The sequence below is a fragment of the Anthonomus grandis genome, chromosome 1 (assembly GCF_022605725.1).
Source record: "Anthonomus grandis grandis chromosome 1, icAntGran1.3, whole genome shotgun sequence".
NCBI classification, from domain to species: domain Eukaryota; kingdom Metazoa; phylum Arthropoda; class Insecta; order Coleoptera; family Curculionidae; genus Anthonomus; species Anthonomus grandis.
The window spans coordinates 37,623,508-37,649,224 of NC_065546.1; the positions used below are offsets into that span (position 1 = coordinate 37,623,508).

At 33.9% G+C, this 25,717-nt stretch overlaps 3 protein-coding genes across 5 annotated transcripts in view; 1 reads left to right on the forward strand and 2 right to left on the reverse strand.

The window, feature by feature from the left end:
- The first annotated feature begins 404 nt into the window (after positions 1-404).
- Positions 405-12,822, forward strand: LOC126745922 (ribosome biogenesis regulatory protein homolog). The gene is made up of 4 exons (XM_050453989.1): positions 405-604; positions 842-1,582; positions 1,641-1,790; positions 11,922-12,822. The coding sequence occupies exons 1-3, from the start codon at positions 456-458 to the stop codon at positions 1,783-1,785; spliced, it is 1,035 nt and encodes a 344-aa protein (XP_050309946.1). The 5' UTR covers positions 405-455; the 3' UTR covers positions 1,786-1,790; positions 11,922-12,822.
- On the reverse strand, positions 11,633-13,001 carry LOC126745932 (uncharacterized). Its single transcript, XM_050454001.1, has 3 exons — positions 12,834-13,001; positions 11,938-12,089; positions 11,633-11,885 (listed from the first exon to the last, which is right to left on the reverse strand). The coding sequence occupies exons 1-3, from the start codon at positions 12,943-12,945 to the stop codon at positions 11,739-11,741; spliced, it is 411 nt and encodes a 136-aa protein (XP_050309958.1). The 5' UTR covers positions 12,946-13,001; the 3' UTR covers positions 11,633-11,738.
- Positions 13,002-13,076: 75 nt separating this feature from the next.
- The window catches only part of LOC126745903 (protein unc-80 homolog), a 97,943-nt gene continuing 85,302 nt past the window's right edge, over positions 13,077-25,717 (reverse strand). For all 3 annotated transcript variants that reach the window (XM_050453965.1, XM_050453956.1, XM_050453948.1), the window contains exons 47-54: positions 25,156-25,317; positions 24,966-25,076; positions 16,496-16,666; positions 16,285-16,412; positions 15,940-16,200; positions 15,751-15,887; positions 15,545-15,685; positions 13,077-15,498 (exon numbers count right to left, since the gene is read on the reverse strand). In XM_050453965.1, the coding sequence (XP_050309922.1) occupies positions 15,366-15,498; positions 15,545-15,685; positions 15,751-15,887; positions 15,940-16,200; positions 16,285-16,412; positions 16,496-16,666; positions 24,966-25,076; positions 25,156-25,317 (1,244 nt within the window). In that variant the 3' untranslated portion in view covers positions 13,077-15,365. The remainder of the gene's footprint in view (positions 15,499-15,544; positions 15,686-15,750; positions 15,888-15,939; positions 16,201-16,284; positions 16,413-16,495; positions 16,667-24,965; positions 25,077-25,155; positions 25,318-25,717) is intronic.

A 25,717-nucleotide genomic window follows, 5' to 3' on the forward strand; every position in this document is an offset into this window, starting at 1 on the left:
TTAAAAAAAGTAAATTTTAACTAAATCATAGGCTAATATCAGTTTTCATAAATATTAAAATACCTATTTATACTTTACATGAATTATTTTTACTTTAAAAATAATATTTAAAAAAAAATATTGAGGAGGCGTTGAAGCTTAGGCTTGGCAACACGGCCAATTCTAAGCTGTCAAACTTTCCGTACCAACATAACGCAAGAACAGTAACTAAACATTTCCACTTTCGCAGTATTTTCTCCAAGATATTTTATTGGCTAAATATTATAAATAAAAAACGGCTAAAAGAATATCTATATGTCTCATCGGTGCTGCACGTGGTAATATTGTCCTATAATTTTCTTCTTCATTTTTTGCTATTGGTAATGCTTTCCACGTGTTTTATCTGTCAACCAACCCAAACGTCAACTGCGCCACAAAAGTGAGGTTATTTTTAATTGTGCGTTTTAAAAATCAACATGGATGTGGTGAACGAAATATTAGAAAAATCGGCCAAGGAGGCCTTAAAGTACAAACCGATTACTGTAGAGAAGCATCTGGAGCTGGAGTATGACCTTGGAACACTTTTGGCTGTGGATATGAACGACTTCGACACCACAAAATTGAGGTACTATGACCACATTGTGTTTTATATGGCTATTGTTTATGCATTGATTGGGTGGCTTAACTAGGGCTATTTATGGAAATTTAAAGTATTATTGGGGTGTTTTCGTTATAATTATTAGGAATATTAAAAATTTTAGGGGTTATATTAATAATAAATACATGCAAACTTGTTGGGTCCTTGCCCTCACATGACTAAATAAATTTATCTAAAATATGCAATAATATTCTTTACTTTTAGAAGGGAGAAAAATGATTATTTCTTGAATTTGGCAAGGGACAACACTCAACTACTGCTAAACCAGCTATGGGATCTTCCCACTGAAAAAGTTGAAGAAGCAATTATGGTGAAACTACCAAAACCCAAAACTCTTCTGCCAAGAATGAAACCTGTCCCCAGACCAAAACCATTGACAAAATGGCAAAAGTTTGCCCAAGAGAAGGGAATTCAAAAGAAGAAAAAACCAAAACTATCATGGGATGAACAATTGAAGCAATGGATTCCCCTTTATGGTTTTAAAAGGGCAAAGGCAGAAAAAGAGAAGAACTGGGTGTTAGAAGTGCCACAAAATGCAGATCCCAATGAAGATCAGTTTGCAAAGAAAACAGTGGCAAAAACTGAAAATGTTGCCAAAAATGAGTTGCAAAGATTAAGAAATATTGCTAAAGGAAAAAAGATTAAAGTCCCAAGGGTAGGAGTGACCAATCCAGAAGTTTCATCAGCAAAAGACCTACAAGCAGCAGTAACTGTAGCCAAGGCATCCACTGCAAGCTTGGGCAAGTTCCAGGACAAATTGCCAAAAGAAAAAGAGGCTAGAGGTGTCACTGAAATCACTCCTGGTGCATCTAGAAAGAGAAAAATGCCTCCTGTAGCTGGAGACATTGAAAAAAGGGAAAACCTGAATATTGTGGAAACAATATTGAATAAGAGGCCTAAATTGGATATTGAGAAAGCTGTAGCTAAGCAGGTGCAAGCCACAAGGTATGACTTAAAATTTCTTAAAAAAAAAGAGGTTCTGTTATTGTTTTGCTTGTTTTAGGATGGATTTGGGTGAAAGTACACAGCAAGAAAGACGGAGGGGTGATAATAAAAGCAAGAGCAAAAGCAAGATCGGTAAGAAACCAAGTGGTGGAAAAGGACAGAGAACTGGAGGCAAAAAAGGTGGTGGAAGGAAAAGGCGTTAACTGTGGTAAGTTTTTTTTAAGCTGTAGTTTCAATCTTCATATTTTCAACTAGTAATTCTATTTAAAGTTATTTGAATTGTTTGTTGATAAACAATGATATCAGTTATTTTTGTTTTATAATCATTTGGTAAAAAAATAGTTTGGTATTTTATGAAAAAAAATAATATTTTTTAAAACATCTCAAATTTAGTATGTATAAGGGATGTAGCACTTTCATGGTTTGAGTCATATTTGGCTGATCAGAAAAATGCTAAAACTAATATAAAAATTAGGTGTACTAAGACCCTGCATACCTATTAATTACCTTTAAACAACAAAAGTTGACCTCCTTAAAAGTTGATGAAAAATATTACTGTAGTGAGTAATATGGTTTTGTGGATAATAGTCCTCTTGTAGCTAATTTAAAAATATCCAGGCAAGTGATTAATTTTTTTTAAAAAAAGCACCTCTGGGCCTTAAGGAACCTAGGAGCTGGAAAGTAAAAGTTACAGGCGTTACTTTTGATATGATAGGCATTTACGTCTCCACACTTTGTGAATGAACTAAAGCTTTTGTAAACTAGTGATGCGAAGAGTCCAGATGAATTGTCCGTTCAATCCGAATATCAAATTATTCCGAATCAATCTGGATATCTAAATCGTCCGGATACACGCCGCCCGTTCGACCGACAATGAAATAAAAGCTTGTATGAGGCTCACGAAGAGAGACACGAAGTGCCACGTTCCACCAGCTAAGAGAATCCGAATTAAATCGTCCGGACAAATAACCCGTCAATCGGCAATATCGTCGCGGGGCCTTGTGTAAATATTGCTTTATCTATCCTTATTGTACTCATTTAGAAACATAAGAGACAATACGAGAACGCCCAAACTTTTTAAGGGTCGCCTGACCTTCAGAAGTTTTTTTGTAAACAAAGCATTTTTGTATTGATATTTTGCATCGCTTAAAATACACTTGATTTATTATATACATAATTAGCTATTTTAGTTTTAACATCATGTAGAAATCCGTAAAAACGAAATGTCTAATGGGTTGCATAATGCATACGGGGAGACGGGCGAGACATTGAGTGGATGAATTAATCCGGATGAAAAAACCGATTTTTCAATTCATCCAAATCAATATTGTCCGGATATTGAATTAATCCGGATTTTTACAACACTATTGTAAACATATAAAATGCAAACTAAAAAATGCATACTTTTTACAAGACTGTTTATATTTTTTCTTGGATAAAGCCAGGTTGGCTGGGAAAGTTTATAAATGCCTTGTCTTATTCTTTGGGTGATGTGCACTTTGCTTGCTAATATTACTTGAATTACCCCATTGGAGAGAAATTACACAACCATAATAACACATTTTGAAGTGGGATTATTTACATAATCTCTCAACTGAAGGATTGCATAGTCTTTCAGATGATTTTTGAGATTTTGGATACCAGTTTACAGCACACAACTACAGATCAACATGATTATTCCAAGAAAGTTAACAATTGATGGAAAGTTCAAGAAAACTAATTGTTTTGCTGATGGATCACCAAATTGTGTTGTGTCTCTGCTGCTGGGAACAGCAAGGGTTATTTGTGGACTGTATTTTCATAGGTGAATTAAACAAACAAGTCCATCGTGAACCACTTCTTTATTTAAGAAATGCACTTACTATGTAAAGAAGGTGGAGGGATTATTTGATTGCGTTAGTAGGTGACAACAACATTCCACATTCACCTTTCCTCTCCGGCATGAGCTTCTGACTTCGACGCTGTCAAAACGTACCATATTCATTTTGTATTCACAGGGGTAATTGCGCAGGGTTGCTAAGTACCGTTAGCATAATAAATATGGATTTGAGGAGTTCAATTAAAGTAAACTTTAACACTGATACTACCCACACTTACCAAATTAGTTTATGTTGTCTCTCTCCTCAATAAAAGACTATCTGAGTTGGTTCTAATAGGGCAGAATTGCATAAATGCAGTTTTTTGAGTGTTAAGAAATACCCCACTCATTTCACACCATTTAGAAATATAATTTATACACCTATTAGCCATCAAGCCGAGTTATTCGAAATCAATTCCAGTGTCAATAGTAGAGGTAACATCTGCAAAGAGCAACATGTAGCAAATGTCACAAAAAAAGGAGCACATAATTAATAAATAGTAGGAATATAAGAGGACCAAGGACACTGCCTTGATGGACACAAAAGATCACAAGTAACCAATTTGATATTACATCTGGCACATGAAATTTTGAAATCTATTATCCAGATATGACTTAATCCATGCATAAGCCAACCCCTTTACTCCATATTTATATAATTTCTTAAGCAGGACTTTATGATTAATGGTGTCAAATGACATTTTAAATCATAATAAATGCCAATAGATTTAAACTTAGAGTTAAAATTTATCAGTATTTTTGTAAGTTAAAAGCTAGAATACCATAAATTTTATTTAGACCTGTCTGAAAACATAATTTTTGAATAGATAGAATTGTTGAATAGATATTTAAAAATTGAAGCAGCTGGTTCTTAAACACCTTTTAAAGATTTTTTATAAAACACTGACACTAGTGCTATAAGTCTATAATATTTAATTTGATTTTTATCACCCTTTTTATAAATAAGTACTTTTAAAGGCTCTGGGAAGACCCAAACTTCAAAGGATAAGTTTATTAATTTTGTTAAAACTGCCAGTTAAATAGCAAGTATTCAAATCTGGTCCATTCGATTTCTTTTTTGTCTCTGATCTTAAAAAGCTGATATTCTGGTGTGCTCTAATTCTTTTAATTCTTAATTAATTCTTTTAAATTTGACTGAAACCGATCCATATCATTTAGATGTAATCTGAAAGACCCACAGAGTCAATGGCCATTGATTGAACATCATTCTGAGTTGTAACAGGAAATTGAGCATTAAACCTCATATTTTGGCCATTTTGCGTGTACCTTATGTACTCTCTTTTTGTTCTAGAAATGCCTGCTATTACATTTAGATACATTTCACAAAACCTTTCATAATCTTATGTAATGCTAAATGCCATTAATTGTGTGTTACCATGTAAGAATATGTAAACCATGTAAGATATGATTGGTTATGTAATAAAGGATACCGCACTTCAAAATTGTGCCTCTCTTTGTGACATAGGAGCCTGGGTTGATAAAGCTCATATACATACCTTTAATAATTAGATACCATCATAAGATCTTTTTTAAAAGACCCTAGTAGACAGAACTATTTTATGACAATTTATTAATTTATCAACAGAAAACAACTATCAACTGCAGTTATACATAAAAATACAGTAACCATTAAGTCATTAATCAAATAAGATGGCTTAAAAACTATAATAAAGAAAGTGTAATAGAAAATGAAAAGTTAAACGTGGATAACAAACTAAATATAAATTCTGATAATCAGTGTTGTATAAAATATGAAAATATGATCTACTAAAGCAGTTCCTTATATTTTACACTAAACTCATTAAATGACATAAAGAGATCAACCTGAGTATATCTCATTAAAACGTCTTTGCATTACAGAAATTGGATTGCTGTATCCATAATTTTTACGATAAATGGGCGCTTTGAATAGATTGGAATTTCTACATAGTATGCTGACTTGGAACATGAAGACTCAGAAGTTTAGTAGAATTAATATGCCTATTATCAAGTTTATGTAACAAAAACATCTGACCGCAATGTCGCCTAGATTCTAGTGCTTGAAGGCCAAAAATTCTACAAATATATAATTTTTGCTGATCCGCTGACCTACATTTTCAACTTAATACTGTCAACAGAACAAATTCCTGAAATTTAGAAGACTGCTAAAAGAATACCTATTTTAAAAGCTGGGGACTCTGATCAAATCGTGAACTACAGGCCAATCTCATTACTCTGTAACTTCAAAAATTTTCGAAATTATCCTGAATCGGTCGCTATTTAGTCACGCAAAAGAACTCATCTCTGTAGACCAGCATGGATTTTTTAGCGGGCGATCTTGTGTTACTAACTTATCCTGTCTGTCTAGCCACATCTGTGAATCACTTCATGTTAATACTCAAGTCGATGTTATTTATACGGACTTCCAAAAAGCCTTTGATCTGATAGATCACTATATTTTGCTGCATAAATTAACTCAGTATGGTTTTTCAGGGAGATTATTTAATTTATTTTATTCCTACTTGATTGGTGGATCTTAATATGTTGAATATGAGGGCTTTAAATTGAAACTTTTTAACGTAACGTCGGGTGTGCCACAGGGCTCGAACCTGGGCTCGCTCCTGTTTAGTTTTTTTATAAATGACTTGATTGAATCACCCACTTGTCATAGGCTGGCTTTCGCCGATGATTTGAAGCTATATTTAAATGTATATGGTTTGGAGGATTGTGTTTTTCTTCAGAACTGTCTAAATACATTGGAGGTATGGTGCGCAGGTTAGGCTTGAATGCGGCTAAATGTAGTGTGGTCAGTTACTCTAGATCGAAAACACCCTTAAATTTTAATTACTTTATTAATGATACTATTTTGAGTAGATTAGAGCAAATTACTGATCTTGGTATCACCTTTGACTTTGAATTTACATTCGTTCCACACTTCAACAACATAGTCAAGTCAGCCCTGAGAAGGCTTGGGTTCATAATTAGAAGTTCTCAGAGTTTTACTTTGGAATCTACATTAAGACTGCTTTTCTCTTGCTTTGTGAGATCAAAACTGGAGTTTGGCTGCATTATATGGAACCCGCTCTATCAGAATCATGTTGGTCTCCTTGAATCTGTTCAGCGTAGATTTGCTAAGTTTTTGGCCTTTAGGCAGGATGGCATATATCCGGTAAGAGGGTTTGATCATCGGCAACTATTGGAACGCTTCAATCTACATTCATTACATCTCAGAAGAATGATCTTCTCTGTAAAATTCCTGCATGGGTTACTGAATGGATTCATTGATAGTCCTGTACTTCTTTCTGGTGTACGTTTCATGGTGCCTAGGCTTAATGCTAGACATCCTCTAACATTCTTTCTGCCAAGGCCTCATACTAACATCCTGTTGAAATCGCCACTATATACAATATGCGCTATATTTAATCGGATCTTTCACATGTGCGATATAAATTTCTCTCCGGTTCATGTGATTGTCGATATCTTGGTGGATCATTACTCTTGGGATTAAGACTCATTATCAGTGTTTAAGTTATAGTTAGTATTTGTTCTAATTTAGTTATTTGTTCTAATTTTTTGGATAACTTTTGAGATTGTGACTTTACTTTTTTTCTTTTCTTTTCATTCTTTTAGGTTTGTTTGTGTGTGTTTTTTTTTAACTATATTTTTCATTGTTTTGTAACTGTTTCCTGTTATTGGGCAAGTTGCCTGTTGGAAATAAAGGCTTTGCTTTTTGCTTGCTTGTGGATGCTTCAGATTATCAGCTTTAAATTTTGCTGTTTCCTGCACCCATACAAGAAGATACAATGTATTTGATCTTAAGACTTCGGTTTCTTGCATGCAAAAGTTAACAAGTCCCCTGCGCTAAATTTTACAGGAATTACACTAATTTTTGAATAATTCGCTTAGAGGTTATATTGATTTTAAAGCAAATTTAATTTTTTTATAATAAAATAATAAAAAAATCGAACTAATATGTTAGTTACTTTTTGAGAAGAAAAAACATTTTCTTATGATATTTACAATGATTTATTATGAATATTTGTAGAGGTTTTTCCTCTTTTAATTAAATTTGGTTTCGAACTTCCAATATTAGTTTTAAAAATCGGATATGTTCTTATTCATATGTTTTTGTCAATCTTTGTCAAAAATATTTTTTATACACTCACTTATACACTCACTTATTTTATCTAACTTTTTGTATATTTTTTGAAGTTCTTTAAGATTGCAAAGTTTCTAGTCTTTTTCTAATACCTTAACAAAGCCTACTTCTCTATATATTTCATGATAATTTTCTTTAACTTTAAAAACAAGATTAAAACTTGAGTTTTAATCTTGAGAGTAATAATCGAGAGTAAAAACTTTTGGTTAACCTTCCGGTACTAACGAGGACTTATGTGACATAAATACTAACGTCGGACTCACACTCCGCATATCTTTTTTTCAGTGCAAAATTATCAAAAATCGTACATAACTGTATTAGTCTTGGTGGAAATATATAAACACATCAAATATAAATATATTTACACATTTTGAAGGTAAATTATTGGAATCCAAAAGCCCAGAAAATCTTTAATAAAAAATAACAATTTTTAAAATGTAAGAATCACAGAATCCAAACATATCATTATCAAAAACAAAAACAGAACTTCTTACAAACTTTCAACATAAACAAAAGATGATTACATTTCAAAAAACAAAAATAAAACTTTTAACCTAAACTCTGACTAAATTAATATTGTCAATCTTCGTCACTTTCACCAGCCATGTAGTTGGCATATTCCAAACAAATAGGTTTGTTACAGTATGTACAGCTAAATCTCGTTGGTCTATTTTTCTTTCTATCACAATAAAAGCAGCGTCGTTTTATGTTTGCGGTTTTTGGTTTGGGTAACTCTTCCTGCAGTGGTAAATGTAAAATTTCTCTAAGGCGAAGTCTAATGGTACGTGGTATCCGATTATTAGTAGCTCTTCGTCGTATGTATCCTTCTAGTAACTGCATACCAAGATTCTCCAGAAATATTCTTCGAAATGTACCATCCATATATTTTGAATTGCTCTTGAAAATAACGAAGGAGTTTATTCCAGCTATATTAAGTTGCATAAAAAATATAACCATTGGCCAGCGACGAGTAGTTCTGGCACAATCATAGGCCGCACACATCTTGTCCACTGTATCAACCCCACCTTTAGTTTGATTTTAATCAACTATTATTTGTGGTTTTCCAGTTTCTTGGTCTATTTTGTCTTCATTATGGTGCATAGTTGACAACATAAGCACATTTGTATTTTTATTGGGAATATATGATACTATGGTTGCTTTGTCTTGAAATGCAAACATGCTTGTCTGGTTGAGTCGTTTAGCAGGTTGGACAAATTCAAGTGGAAGTTCTCTTTTATTCTTTCTAATAATACCAAGAATCGTGAGTTTATGATTTGTTGAAAGGGCGTTAGCAACAGCCATGCTGGTAAAGAAATTGTCCATGGTAATGTTTCTGCTGCTTCCTGAGATGGGGTGACAAAGACGGGAAAGGAGGGAAACATTATCAGTTTGAACTTTATAAGGTCCAATCGGTTGTTGCCCAACATAAATTTCCATGTTCGCAGTGTAAAACAATTTTGCGTCCACTAAAGAATATATTTTGATACCATATCGGTTAGGTTTATCGGGCATATATACTCGAAACCTGCATCTCCCTCGGAATGCCACCAACATTTCATCCACTGTTTGGAGGTAGGATATTTTCCTACGGCCTGGCGTGAATCAGTGGTATGTCCGATTCCCAAATCCTCCAGTCCTGAAAGTATTCAAGATTTGCGTCCGACAAGTTTGCTTCCCGTAATCTCCAAAGTTCTCGAAAGAATAGTCTATATGCAGCTGTCATCATTTTTAATATCAAATAATATCCTCCCTTCCCATCAATCTGGTTTTAGGAAACATCATAGTACAGCTAGTTCACTTCTAAACGTCACCGATAATATCATGCGAGCTCTTGACAAAAAGATTTCAGCCATTATGATAGCCCTTGATTTCTCGAAAGCATTTGATGTCATCGATCATGGTTTGCTTGTAGCGAAACTGAAATATTATGGCTGTAGTGAGGTTGTTTTGTCCTTTTTTAAAACTTACTTATGGCGTAGAACCCAGAAAGTGAGGGTGAATAATGAATATTCTGCTTCGAAAAACATTATTTCTGGTGTCCCACAAGAGTCGATCCTAGGCCCATTATTATTTCTTATATATACTTCAGATTTACCCGGTCTAGTTGAAGATTCTGAAATACATCAGTATGCTGATGATACTCAATATATACATTATTTTGACTCTGCTAATTTTGATAACGTGGCTGATATAGTATTAACGCTGATCTGAACGTAATAAATCAATTTTCAAAAGAGCATAACCTTGTCATTAATCCTAATAAAACAAAAATGGTTTTGTTTTCAAACCGAGGATCACATAAAAATATAATGGAAACTGTTCACATTCAATTGGATAACAAAACTATTTTGTTCTCTGATACTGTGAAGGTTCTGGGATTTACAAAGGAACATGTTAATACTCTTCTGCAGAGGTGTTATTTACGCATGCGTATGCTTTATACCAATAAACACATTTTAAATTTTAAAACTAGGAAAAAACTTGTAGTGGCTCTTGTTTTATCTATTCTAAATTACTGCCTTATAGTTTATTATCCTTAAATACTTTATATATACTTGTTTCTTTTTTTGTTTTTTTTCTCGTTTTCTCCATTGAAACTGTGAATGTTAGGAAGGTTAAGAGTTAAAGAGTAGCTTTAAGCTTAAATCTTCGCCTTCTTGGCAATGTAGTATTAAGTAATATTGTAATTTTAATATTGCTTTTTTTTAATAAAGACATATTATTATTATTATTATTATTATTATTATTATTATTATTACTGTTGTGAGCTCGGAAACCCAAACATATTTAGACAAATTAGAATTGAACGAATCAAAGATCTCCCGGATCGGTGCTAATTTGTCATATTTTTGTCTCTCTATTCTAGTATTTTTATTATCAAAACGCATATACTGCAACAAAAATCTGAATTTTTCCCGAGACATTGTCAAACGAAATATTTCCATGGATGTTCCATTTGTTCTAAATAAGTCGGAGGCATTTACCCGACTATTTTTTGACATCGAATATATATAAAGCAATCCTATAAGCGCCTTCAACTCAATAACGTCTGTGGGCCTTGCTGATCGGTTGTTTGGATTTAAATTGCTCATTCCAATGTAGATATTTGTATTATCAACAATGACTTGCAACATTTCATTTGTGAAAAATAGACTCCAGATCTCTGAGGCAAATTTTAACCCTTTTGCATTTCCCTTTACCCCAGGAAGAAACTTGATAATATTTAGGGCGCTTGTCCGTACCTGAGAATTTCCTGGATGCTTTCTCCACTTGGTTTGGCCATCTTTTCCAATGTAATATGCAGCTTTTTCGTGCGCCACTTCTTCCATTATTTCATCTGGAAGATCCAAGATGTTGTTTGGGTCATCAATATCTTGCTCATCATCCGTGTTATGATCTTGAGTCTCTTCATCATCATCCTGCAAACTCGAGTCGTCATCAAATGGCTCCTCATCAGTCGCAACCTCATCAAAGAGTTGGCCAAGATATTGTTGTTCCCTTTCCTAATTCATATTAACCACTGTAATCGAATATTTAGGTTTATTAATTTGCAAAAAGCAGAAATTAATTAATTGTTACCCTTAAAAATTAGCATAAACACTAACGTGCGGAGTGAGAGTCCGCATAAGAGCCTAACTCCAACACGAAGCACCCTACTCTGTTTACCACTTAACACTAAATTGGAGCCCCCAATCGCAACAGGTACTGAGCGGTACAGACGCCTACTCGGAATTCTTCGGAAAATACTGGCCAATTTTCGGCCATGCGGACTCGCAGTCCGCACGTTAGTACCGGAAGGTTAATGGTAAAACTGTCTCGTAATTAATTAGCTACTAAATTTACGTATAGTATTATATGTCAATATTTCAAAAATTGTCTTATTATTAGGATATGTTTCCTGTTGGACAAAAATACTTGAGACTGAATTTTAATTTGAATAAATGAATTTAACAGCTCTCTTTCCCCCAAGATATTTAGTCTGTAGTTTGCTTGTTGGTAGAGCTTAGTATAGTTTAAATAAATTTTACTATGATAACTTTTAATATATTTCCATTTATTAGGTTATGCCTTTTTTATTTTGTTGATTTAAACTAAGTTTATTAAAAAAAACTGTTATTTTATATTTCGAATTAAAAAAATTATGGATGATCCCACCCTAAACTAGGATCTTTGGCCACAGCCATATAAACCAAAGTGCCCAACCCTGGCAAAGGTTTAGCCGCAATGTAAGTCCTCTTGTCATTGGACCATTTGCACATAAAATGATTTTCATCATTGACATTTTTCTAAAAAAAAGTAACAATTTAAAACTTGTATTTTAGGACGGCAACAACTTACACCGCCTTCAACTTTATACGCCGAATCCTTGATCGCCTTCTCCATAACCGACAGTAAATATCTAAAAAAAGAATTTCGGTTTCGCTTCACCACCGGATCGTCCGACTTCAGCTTCACCAGTTTTGCGATCCATTTTTTGCAAATTTGTTTATCTGTCAAAGAAAATTCATGTATATAGTGTATTAGATTTAGGTTTAGTTTAACATCTGTATGTTTGCCAGTTACAACTTGTGTATATTTTAACCATAAAAGACGTGCAGAAACCTCTTTAAGTAATAGTTGTTAGAAGGTTTTATAACCCATTTTGTATAGAATAAGTATTATTGTCTCTTAAATCCAATCTAGGATCAAGTGACATAGATGACATACCCACATGATGCCATTCTGTGATTTCTGTTATGAATATTGACCATTAAGAGTTAATATAATTTATTAAAATATACAAAGAACCTGTGATCTCCAACTGATGCATAATTTGATAAATTTTCGTTCCTACAAATGCCATTAAGCTACTTGCTCATTATCAGATCCAAGCTTATAATATTTTTTATTAAAGTTGCACGAGTTGAAGCTGGTAATTAATTAATTAAGGATCATGTATAAAAATCTGAAGCTGTCGTTCTATTTGGGTCTCATTTCAACATTTCAGTCTGGCTAACTTTCAAAATTATTTATTTACCAAAGAGAATCGCAGTTTCTTTTCACCCTCTTAAAAAAATAAAGTCACGCTTTATTTTTTTAAAGAGATACTCTATGTTTAAGCAAGTGTTACAGGGGCACCCTTGGTATTCCCAGAGAATACCAACGAGTCGCTCTTAAATATAAAAAACAAAATTGTAATCATTATTATTTGTTTTGGCTAGAATAAAGGTTTTTCAAAAAATCGTTTGTGTTACCTCCTCTTGTTCCCAGCTGATTGATGAACCCCTTGGCAATTTTTAAGTTGGTGTAGAATTCATCGTCGTAGATGTCTACCGGTGCGGGCGTCGGCTTCTTTTTATCCCCCATTTTTACTGAAATTTTGCCTTGAAGCGTCAAAAAAACTAAATTGACAATAAAAATGAAAATAAAGGTATTTCTGAAGGATCGATCAGGTAGGTTTGTTCTAATTTTGAGTAATAGAAAAAACTGTATTTGGGTTACTAGTATATTTTAATTTTTACCACATTGAAATACACTTTTTTTGCTAATAAAGTTACATTTTTGCTTTAAAATATGTTTCGTACTATGTTTTAAAAATCATCTATACATAAACTCTAACAAATGGTTATAACATCATACTTTTTTCAACATAATCAGTCTGAGCTTTATCCCTAATAGCACAACATCATCCATGAACATTCTCTAAATGTTCTGAAACATCTGGGAATGACGTGTCACCAATTTGAATATTCTTGGAAAATTCTAATGAATAAAAACTTTTCAAATCTGATGGTTCCTTGGTCGAGAAAATTGCCTCCCACTCTGAGAGGTTTTGAGATACAAGAAACACTCGGATATGATAATAATGCAGAATAAATGCATCTGCTATGGCCCAGACGCTTTTAAGAATATTCTTATTATTTTAAAATATTTTGAAGCATGGTATAAATTTACCAATAAAATTGGCCAAAAGAATGTCGCAACCAAAACTGCCCTACCCAGCCAAATCCTTACCCCAGAATCCATTCTCAGAAACTGTTCTATATTAAAGTAGAAAATATATGAAAATATTCCAAGTGAAGAAAATCTCCACTAATGAACGAAAATCTTGATGTTGCAATTTATGTTTCAAAACTTTAAATTTGTTAGATCTTGGCTGACGAAATTGCCTCTAACTCGGGCCAGTTTTTGAACTACAAGAAATGTTCTAATATAAAATTAATGGAACAGTAATAATCTTGCTATAACTAAAATTCTTTTAGGTATAAAATATACCGACAAACTTCAAGGGGCGGTAGGGGAGTTTTTGTTACTATTATTTTGCGCGTTAACTGAATCACTGTTTACTTTATCGCTGCATTTCTTTATCATCAACATTCCCAGGTAGACATTTGTCATAGTTGACATTTTCATTAACCTGCATTAATTTAAAATTTGCATTAAAATGGCAAATAGTTTGTCATTTGAAGAACTTGTCGATATGCATCTGGCTTATGGTATAGCTCTGTGCAGTGAAAGAAAAGTAGGTCGCTTATATGAAGAGAGATATCCAAATTGTAGGCAACCCCATCATACAACCTTTTCTTCTATCCATCATCGCCTTGCAGAGACTTGAACATTAAGACTGGTGGAGCTGGTCGCCCAAGAACTGCTCGTACTGTTCCGGTTGAAGAAGACGTATTACACAGAATATCTACAATCGATCGTGCAATTGCACACCAGATAGGATCATCTAGGAATTCGGTACATTGAGTTCTCGAGAAACAACTTTTGTACCCTTTTCATTTATTACTTTGTAACATTATACTATTATATTATTTCATAGGAGTGCTTTACGTGCGATGGTTACTTCAATACCAGAAACAGAAAAATCCGCACATAGAAGACACCAACAACAATTTTCTGTAAACATCTGGGCTGGTATTTTTGGAGAGAACATAATTGCTTACTTGTTGCCTGCTCGTTTAAATGCAGATATTTACCTTAATTTTCTACAAAATACTTTGCCTCGATTATTGCGAAACATCCCTATAAACCTTTCAAATAATACTTGGTTCAACATGACGGGGCACCTCCACATTTTGGTGCAAACATATTCAGATCAGCGATTTCCCTAACGATGGACAGGAAGAGGAGGTCCTGTTGTATGGCCCGCGCGTTTTCCTGATCTCAATCCCCTAGATTTTTTTCTTTGGGTTGCCAAACACCTGTCTGAATGTCCTAAAAGAGGAAGATTTGCTAGCAAGCGTAATACCCATCTAGAAGCTATTCCTGGAATGTTCTAAAGAGTTTGCGACTCAATGACCCAACGCTGCTATCTTTGCGTTGAAGCAAAAGGTCGGCATTTTAAACAACTATTGTAAACAATAATTCATTTGTTAATAAACAAAATAATGATTAAACTGCACTGCAAACAGCGATTCAGTTAATGAAGAAAATAATAGTACCAAAAGAGTTTTGTTGCTCTAGAGCCCAAACGGCTCATTTGCGGACATATGTTTACAGGACAAAAAATATTTGTTTTGATGTTCCCTACGCGCCTTGAAGTTTGTCGGTATATTTTTGGGATACAACGTTTCTACCATCAAAACTGGAACTGCGGCTACATTAAAGAAAAAAACTATGAAAATGTTTCAAGCGGCTCTTAAGTTATGCCTAAAAAAATGACCAATAATGAATAAAAATCTTGACATTGCAATATACTACACTTCGAATTTGGTGTTCCATCAATGATTTGTGCCATCAGGGATCCTAACAGCTAATAACATCTCCCGTAAATATTTAATTTAAATCAACGAAGTTTCATCTTGAGCATCCTGATCGAACATCATCAGCAACGAGTCCTTGGACGACGACTGATCTTCCTTCTCCAACAGAGCCGTTTTCTCTCCTGTTTCGTTCAAAGAACAGTCGGGAGAGCTAAAAAACGCCATTGATCATAAAAAACATGAAAAATCCACCTTACCTGTTGTCTTGCACGAGGAAATTGTTGGTGGCGGCGCTGCTGGTGGATGGCAGAGAGTGCAAATCCGGCGACGCCAACGGCGGGAAGATCTTCGGACTGGTTTCTAGTGGGTCCTTAAGGAGCATTACCGGATAAGATTCTCTAGAGTAAATTAAAATATGTTTTGGTTTGATTTTATTTGAAGATGAATGGAGATAAATTCTTACTTGTATCCAGAGGTGCTGGAGGTTTGCGAAATTGCCGAATCTTCGTCCCAAGAGCCTTCAGCACTTTTACCTCTGGTGGCTATCCGGAGACGATGCGGATCCAGAATCGAAAATGTGCCGCCCTGAGTGATGTTAAACTGGAAAATTGCAGGTTTTCTATCATCATGACCATCTAAAATTTTAATTTACCTTTTGTCCCTCGTGATTCGAGCTAGCAGTAGAAATATTGCTGAGTTGTCCAATGAGAGGCACATGTTGAGCTGAGGGAGGACCCTGAAATGCTGTCTGTGGGGTGGGAGGTGAAATTGGTGGACTCTTGGGAGACTCGCTGGCTAATGGAGAGTAGGGCAAGTTACATTCTGGGTGAAGACTGCTGGAAAATGGTGGAGGCGGAGACATCGTGCCTGGGGGCGAAGTTGGTTCGGGTTGTTCGAGTTTTAAGTGGGCTAACTATAATTAAAACAGTGCTCAGTTGCCTCAAAACTAAAATCTGCTAGTAAGTCTAAATCTTGCATTTTACGAATCCGTACTTACATCGGCGGACTTTTTGCTTTTACTCTTGCTCTTTAGCCGGAATGTTTTGCGTTGAAGCTTGGACTTTTGCTGTCCATCGTCCGGCTCCACAGGACTCGCCGGACTTAATGGAGTCGTTGAAGTTTCACCTGGAAACCTCAAATCTTATCCACCGGGCACAATGAAAGCGAACATCAAAAAGCCTCATGCATACAAACTAATCAAAGTTTACCTGTAGAATGTCTAAACTCTACGGAAGAAACAAAGCGCAGTTTGTGTGCGACCTTTTGGGTGGTAGCAGAAGTTGAGGTGGGTGGTGGATGATGGTTAGATTGGGTTGGGTGTTGGGTAGTTGGTGGGTGGGTCTCGTCACTGCCCGAAGAGCGTTGAGACATCGAACGATCTGAAATACAACTACATGCACCCCACAAGACACCAAAAGGTTGCTAGACATTTATAAGTATAGTCAATCTGGCTGCAGTCTTTATCAGTCATTAGAATATATCCCACCTACTCCAAACTGCATAATTTAATTCCAAACCAAAACGTGTATTCATATTTTTTTTTTAAATTAATTCAATATTTCCAAATTTGGAAGAATATTTAAAGTTTTCTCCTATTTTCCATTGAACTTTTAATGAAAAATACTTAAAAACTGGGCGAGAGTCTGTGCTCAAGTGTCCCCTCCAAGATACATCAAGATTTTTCAGAAATCTATCCAGGCCAAAGACAAAATTCGGTATAATTGTTCTAATTTTCACCGATTTTCATAAAACGTGGCTCATAAGAAAGGATTTTAAATGCCAAACGAAAAATGTATTAAAAGAAAATTTCATGAATTTAGTATTTTCAGAGTATAAAAAAATTCTGGAAAAATATATCAGACTAAGAAAAACACAACAGCTGCATGGCTTCTTAAAACTTACAGAACTGTTTGGATGGCAGATTGACTGTACTAAACGTGATTTTTCGTCTTATAGCTTGTGAAAAACTGAAGGGATTTATTGCGGCTTAAGGGTTGTGAAATATGGCAGATTTAGGGTGGTTTTTGACAAGCTATATGACGATGCTTGTATAGCGACATATCTAGGGTAGCGGCCTAGTAGATACAGTAAGAACTGGGCTATCAAATGATACATATATATAAACATAGAAATGGTATTTTCCCCAACAGCACAAAGACAACTTTGGGACTTATAAATTATTTTAACTCGACGTGGAAAAAATTTTAAGGTCGTTGGATGGGACACCTTTTCTTAATTCAAGAATTGTCCATAAATTAAAAATTAAGCGACATACAGGTCGCTTCAAAATGTGTCTGTAATAAAAAAAATTAGGCTAGATACACATTCCAAAATTCGTACCCAAGTTTTCCGATTAAATTGATAGTCTTATTAATTTAAGATAATTTTCAAAACGTGTCTACGTATAAGTGTTTTTTAAAAAATAATAAAACCTAGAAAATTTTTATTTCGAATCAAAAACTTAGATAGATATATATCTGAAAATTCGTTTGCGGGTTCTTCAATTGAATTAATCGGACAGCGTGTTTTAAGAAATATATAAAAATTAGAGAAAAAAAATATTTAAGGTAAATGTGTTTTATTTTTACAAAAAATTATAAATCGTCCCTAACTCGAAAACTAAGCCAGATACATATCTGAAAATTCGTGTACAGATTCTTCAATTAACCTTACTAATTTGAAAATTTGTTTAAATATTATTTAATTAGTTTGACTTTTCTTTCAACGTGTTTATTAAAAAATACAAGATGTTGGGGAAAATTTTTATTTTCTTCGTTAATGGGTTTTAAATAAACTGACTTCAAATAAAAATATATCTTTAAGATGACTGTTTTAAATCCTTATCTGACCAGATATGTTATGAATATACAGGGTGATTGACGACCGATGATACGTTAGCCGTATATGGAAAACGGAACGTAGCATTTTTCTGAGTATTTGGTATATTAAAAAACTAAAATATTTTCAGAACTGCAGCTTATATATGAAAATAGCAACACTTTTGATTTTTTAAATGGAACACTCTATATTTTTAGATATTGTGATTCCCTGCTTCATTTTGAGCCTTTTTTAATCATACTTCCCCATACCTATCTCCAGCGGTTTTAAAAAAGTAATTTTGCGTTTTTTTTTTTGTTAAAAACCAAGGGATTACTAATTGTTTATTTCCCATTTTATTTAAGCTCCTAAAATTCTCATTTTTTTAAACGTGACTTTAAGAGATCATCTTGATTAAGTTCGCATAACCTAATTTAATTAGCATTATGCAGGGTCATCGAAAATTAAATTAATATCTTTCATTTACTAAAATGGCAAGAAATTCATTTTTTTTTTAATGGGACACCTAATATTTAATTTTATATTCTAATGGATAGTTAAAATACCTTTAATTTACTATAACTATTCCTATACCTAAGAAGCCGCGTTTTAGAAATAAATAGGTACTTATTTTCATGAAATTTGATAATTTTAAACGTTTTTATTTTATAAATTACTGTGCTAAAATTATGTGCACAATAAAATTCAAACATAAACATGGAAGGGTGTCCTTTCTTAAATATTGTACGTCCTTCTACGTTTAGTGGTATGTTATTTGTATGTGTATTGTGTATTAAATATATTTTTTTAAATGTTGGGTTAATTTGTGACAATGTTTTTCCCACTATGCGAAACTCTGCGTAACTGATAATTATACCACTGATGATGGTTCATACGCCAAAAGCGCTCTGTTAAGCTAATAATAAACATTTTGCCCCCAATATATCTGGTTTTTTCATAATTGTTGGTTTCAACTTGACTGAGTCCCGCCTTACTGTGGAGACAGCGTAACAAGAGAACTGTACGACATGTTTAATGATATATGGTTTAGGCGTATAGGATCATGAGATTGCATTCAGGATGGGTTTGTTTATTGCTGATCACGATTGTGCATTAATTGAGAGTCGTTTACATCTGGTTACGTTGGAATGTCAGCGGAATATGTGGGGTATGATGCTCGTACATAAACTAATTAATGGTTACATAGATTGTAGCAGCTTGTTGGAGTGCATAAACTTAGATTTACCAACTAGGATTAGGACATGTGCCTTTTAATTTTTCCTTATTCCGTTTTACCGTACTAACTATGGTCAAAATTCTCCTATAGATCGTTACTGTAAACTCATAAATAGTTACAAAATTGAAGTGTAAGTAATAAGCAATTGGTGAATTCTGTTATTTAGTTTTAATGTTTGAACCTACGTTAAGTTTATACCTAGGTTTATATATTACATATTTTTGTAATTTGATTTGTTTTTGTTATACTACAGATTATTAGTTTCGGGTTTTTGGATTACTAATTATGATGCTTATTTTTGGATAACTTTAAGTTACATTGTATAATGGCTGTTTTTATATTGTTAACTTATGTAATGAGGTATACCGTCATTATATAAACAAATAAAAAAATTAAAAAGATTGGCCGGCGAGATCACCAGATCTGACACCCCTTGATTTTTATTTGTGGAGTAATATAAAGGAATGCATATACGTAACACCAGTAAACAGTACAGAAGAGCTACGTCAGCGAATTGTTGAGAGTACGTCAACCTGTTTTGAAGAGCTAGGTGAAAGCAAAATTATTTTATCAATGTTTTATCAATGTTTAGAGAGAATAATTGTAGTCGTTTCGAAAAGTTCCTATAATAATACTTTATTTTTTACTTGTACGTATAACTAACGAAGTATTTTGTATAGTATAAACTATATTTGTGTTCTGTGAGTATAAATAAGCTTTTTTTATCCATTGGTTGTAAACTAGACACAATGTGTTAAATTTTGCGTTTATTTGTTAAAATTTAATGTTCTTGCTATTATTTCAGCACATTGTCTATGGAAAATAAATGGTCCCATCAAAACTTCACTTGAATAGTTAATAATAATGTTAATTTTTTTAAAATAAGTTTATTATAAAACCTAATGGTAATACGTAGTTTTTGTTACTTAATTTTTTTGTTTTTGGTCAAATAATATTAATACATATTTTGTTTTGAAAAGTAATAGTTATTATTATTTTCTCTCTAAAGTAATCGAAATTAGTCTATTTACATTTACTATACAAATTTTATTCATTTATTTACATTATGCTTCAGTGGTTGAGTAGAATGGCCACTGCATGCACATATGCCAAAGAAATTCTTGTTGTATGCAATAAGTATAATATAATGTAACGTATATGTAATATTGTATACAATAGTAATATATATTTATTTTATAAAAATATGTATTTTGTTGTATTTAGTAATAGACGATTTATTATTATTCTATAACTAAAACTGTCACTGTCATTTATTAAATCACTGTGATATTTTCATAGCTAACTAAGTAATTTACAAACAAAAATGTTTAAAATTATCAAATTTCACGAAAATAAGTATTTAATTCTAAAACGCGGCTAGGTAGGGGAGAGGGCCCTAATATGGCGAAGTGGGTAAGATGACGAATCGACTATAAATCATACCTCCTCTCTCTTTGCGCAGCCAATATGATGTGAAACGTTCGTTATGCGCGTGCGCCTTACGCGGTTTCTTCCACTTCGGCCTATATATTTGTGTTCTGTGCTTGAGAGTCTTGAGACGGTTAGTCAGTCCGCAACAAGTGAACAAGGTGAATCGTCGTGCTTCGTTATAATTTTAGCGGCTTAGAAAATAACGTCTGCATTTTTCTAGGTAAGTTCAAACTTAAAACTTTTTATTGATAGATGTTTATGAGTGTGTTTGGCATCATCTGTGATATTTTCATAACACTAAATTAACGTTTTTCTTTGTTTTAATTTCTTTTTTATTGTAACTGTGATGGGCATAAGTTGACGAAGAACAAAGTAGCCAAGATGGTGAATTCGTCATCTTACCCACTCCCATATGATATGATGTTTGTTGGGTAATAAATTAGTTACACACAATTTTAGATAATAAAATATGGGAAGAGTGTACAAGCGCAAAACGAATCGACAATCATGGAGTAATGAGAACATGCGAATTGCCATAAATGAGGTTAGACAAAACAACAAAAGCGTAAATTCCATGGCAAAAGCATATAATCTCCCAGAAGCAACTCCAGAAGATATCTGAAGCGGGATCCTGAGGAAGTATGGTTAAAATCTCTCCTAAAATAATATATTATTAAAAACAATGATTGGTCTTTATTTTCAGGAATTTCCTTGCAATGCTGGTCGATTCAAGAGCACGTTTTCGAATATGGAATTAGAAGAACTACGAGAGTATATTATCAATATTGACAAACGGGCTTTTGGACTAACCAAGGAGCAGTTAAGCAGGATAATTTATGATTTTGCGGAAAATCGTAACATTTCACACAGATTTAACACAACCAAGAAGAAGGCTGGACGACACTTTGTTGAGCTGTTTATGTGGAAATACAACTTTTCTCTACGTAAGCCAGAATCGACCTCGATAGCTAGACTTATGAGATTTAATCGCTAAAGTGTTGTCCAATTTTTTTAACGCACTTAAGGAACTCAAAGAAAAACATAATTTCCAACCCAATCAAATCTACAATGTAGATGATACCAGTGTATCAACAGTTGTCACAAAAAATCCCAGGATAGTTACCCCAAAAGGCAAGCGAAGAGTAATTAAGATATCTTCTGCGGAACGAGGAACTAATGTGACTGCAGTATGCACGATGAACGCAAGTGGGTCATTTATTCCCCCTTTTTTGATTTCCCTAGAGTTAGAATGCAACCAGCCTACATGAACAACACACCTGCTGGATTTACAGGTCTTGCACATGAAACCGGATGGATGACATCTGCAAATTTTTTGAAATACCTGGAACATTTTATCCAATACGCTCGTCCTAGCGAAAACAACAGAGTTCTGCTCATAATGGATAACCATGCAAGTCATGTGATCTTTGAAGCTGTAACATTGTGCAGGGAAAATTATATTTCTCTCTTGGGATTTCCCGCACACACCAGTCACAGAATGCAACCATTAGATGTGTCTGTGTATGGCTCCTTAAAAACTGCATATAGTAGGGCTTGTGATGACTTTTTGACAAACAATCCTGGAAAAGCCATTACACTGAATGACATTGCCTCAATCTTTGAAAAGGCCTATTTAAAAGTAGCAACCGTCGCGAATGCTTTAAGTGGGTTTCGGGCAACTGGCATAGAGCCGTTTGATTCTGACATTTTTACGGACATTGACTTTGAAACTGCTCAAACGACAGAAAGGGAAATTGACGCTGAACCAAAATTAATTGAGGAACTTGTGCCTTCCACATCTGGTCCTCAGCGCATGCCAGAGTCAGTAACTCCTAGCAAAGAGCAGATAGAGGCAGATAATATTGAAAAACCATTAGAAACTTCTGATAAAAAATGCCATCAGAGCCCGACAATCGAGTCGGTCCTTTGCCTTTGCAAACACGCAGAACAGACGTTGTAGGAAAAAGCTACCATCACTTATAATTTCTAGCACGTCCGTTAAAGATACTTTAGAATAAAAGCACAATGAAAAACTTGAAAAAGAGAAGAAAAAACAAATGAAAGCCCCGCCGAAGAAAAAAATCAAAAAAATCAGCAGCATATTGGTTCAAGAAAATAATAGTAAAGCAAATAAACAAAATAAAAGCAGAAGTGTAAAGCGCCAAGTATTTGAGTCATCTGATTCATCTGATAGTTCTGTAGATGTAGCTGTGGTGGATAGTAATGATGACATGGACGAAGAGGTTGAAGAAGATGACAGACTGTGCATTTTTTGTGAAGATGAGGGCAAACATAATGAGCTTTGGTTTTGTTGTAATATATGCACCAAGTGGGCACACGCAGAATGCACTGGACTTAATTTGAAAGAAGCAAAAGCCAAAGTTTGGGTGTGCGATTTTTGTCGTGTTTAAAATTAAGTTACAATTTGAAATTTTGTGTTCGCCCTTGGATTTTTTTAATATTTTTGACTTTCCTTGCTTTTAGTTTTTGTTTATTTAAAAAAATAAATCGTTAAAATGTTTAAATGTATTGTTTTATTGCCTTTTTACTATATTCGTCAACTTACTCACATACGTTCGTCATCTTGTCAGCAACCGCGTGTAAGATGACGACAATTACATTTTTTTCCCCAAATAAATTACCAGCCACAAAGTGCAAATTTGAATTAAAACAGACTCAAATATTGATTAGTCACTTAAATATTATATGCCCTGTTTAAAAAAAACATTTATTGGTAAGAAAATAGAGTTTTAATTGGACCGCAAACCTTAAGTTCGGCATCTTAGAGCCCTTTCCCCTATTTCAATTGTCTGTTAAAATAAACTTTTCGCCATTTTAGTAAATAAAGAATTTTAGTAAATGAAGGGTTTTTTTCGACGACTCTACGCATATAATGCTGATTATATTGGGCTATGGAAAGTTACCCAAGATGGTCTCTTAAAGCGATGTTTAAAATTTGAGCTTTTTAGGAACTTAAATGGCTGAGAAATAAATTAGTTATCCCTTGATTAAAAATCTAAAAACTCGCAAAATTATTTTTTGTCTCGAAATCCGTTAAAGATAGGTGTAGGAAGGGTAATGACTAGCTATTGTAATATGGTATTGAAATTACGCTAAAGTCCTAAATCAGCTCTTTATCGACTTTAAACATGCGTATGACAAAGTTCTGAGGGTGGATCTATGGAATACAATGGTAAAACTAGAAATCTTGAATAAACTTGTCAAGCTAACAGAGATTAGCATAGAAGCCTCCGTGCAGTACGGATCCGAGGAAAGCTTTTAACCTTTTTTACTATAAATAGCAGCCTTAAACAGGGAGACATCATCTCAGCACTTGATTTTAATATAGTTTTAAAGAAGAAAAATCAAAGACTTTTTTATCCGGCAATAGAGGCCTCCATCTAATATTTGCCTTTGCGGATGACATATACATCATTGGGAAGTGAATCTGCAAAGAAATGTAAGACCTAAATGAGAGTAAGACCAAGTATGATGATGGACCAATACAACTTCGAATTCATGACTAAGGAAATTAACGTTAGAATACAAAGTGCCCATCGCTGCTGTTTTGCATTACAGAAAATACTAAAATTTAAAAATGGACCATGACGAAAAATTACAGCTGCGGAATATGAAGCGCTAATGATGGATCAAAAAATTAAAAAAATCTAAATCATAGCTACGAAATTTTCACCTACGTTCCGTTTTCTATCTACGATTACCGTGCCATCATCGGTCGACAATCACCTTTTATAAAACAATGTCTTTAATAAGTCTTGTGCTGCCTGGGCTATTCAATTTCTATGTAAAAACATCTGAATTCATATAATTATTGGGTAAGTTCGAAATTAAAAATAGATGTTTTTACACATACGATGAGCGTTCAAATTTAAATTAGATTTTCGAAAAGGGCGCCATTTTCAAATTTTTAACTGTCATTTATACGTGAGAAAATCGTGTAAGTAGTGCCTTAAGCTTCAAATCTGAACGCCTTTCGTATAAACATTTAGGAAGTGTCTGAAGTATATAACTAAACGATTATATAGCCACTTTAGGCACATATATATGAAACATGTATATGCATAAACGAAAATGGTTCTGGTATGTACAAGAGTATGAACTATGGTGGCACTATATCGAGTTACCAACAAAACAACAACAAAAAAAAACTAAAACAGAAAACACCAAAATACCTTGTGAGGAGGCACAAGGGGTGGAACTCTTCGTGTCACATTGAAAATCTGGAAAGGAGGCATTCGGTTTTTGAACTGGGGTGGAGGCGTGACTGGTGCTTGTCGAGGAGCCTTTAAAATTCTTCAATTTATGTGCGAGAAAAAAACGGGAGGAGGCAACAGTGACCCCTCACAATAATAATGTAAATACCTTTCAAATGTTGCTGGAAAGCTTCGTGGGTGGAGGTTCTGTGGTGTAAATCTCCAGTTAATAACCCGATTACTGACGACCGCTGGGTTCTGTGCGTGGTCTCGTTGGTCACGTGAACTGAGGGTTGTGCGTTGTCCTTCTTCGACTCATCGGATTCTGTGGCTATTAAAGTATGAAAGAGATTGTTAACTTATATGTAAAATCTCTATTGGGTACTAAAAATTAAAGAGTTGAAACCGAAATAAATACATAAATTTTAATAAATCGACATCAAATATTTTAAATCTGAACCTGTATAGCTACCAAAGCGCCGGAAGTCTGACTATTTTAATCTTGTTGCTTGCACCCCAGTATTTCAATCTATATCAAAAACTAGACACTTAATGGAATCATCAAAAGATGCTCTAATGTTCTATTTAAACTGTAAAACAAAAAGCCAAAGTGATTTCTTCTGTTCGCCCTGAAGAAGGTTTAATATAGGCCGAAGCGTTGGTAATAAAGAAAAAAAAAAGATTTAAACGGCCTGGATTTTAATTGACCCCACATCCAACTTAAAACTCAA

Coding starts and splice junctions, on each gene's coding strand:
- LOC126745922 (XM_050453989.1), top strand. CDS start 456: ATGGATGTGGTGAACGAAATATTAGAAAAATCGGCCAAGGAGGCCTTA. Junction 605..841: donor TTCGACACCACAAAATTGAG/GTACTATGACCA, acceptor CTTTACTTTTAG/AAGGGAGAAAAATGATTATT. Junction 1,583..1,640: donor AAGCAGGTGCAAGCCACAAG/GTATGACTTAAA, acceptor TGCTTGTTTTAG/GATGGATTTGGGTGAAAGTA.
- LOC126745932 (XM_050454001.1), bottom strand. CDS start 12,945: ATGGGGGATAAAAAGAAGCCGACGCCCGCACCGGTAGACATCTACGAC. Junction 12,090..12,833: donor TCAGCTGGGAACAAGAGGAG/GTAACACAAACG, acceptor TTTCTTTGACAG/ATAAACAAATTTGCAAAAAA. Junction 11,886..11,937: donor CGTATAAAGTTGAAGGCGGT/GTAAGTTGTTGC, acceptor ACTTTTTTTTAG/AAAAATGTCAATGATGAAAA.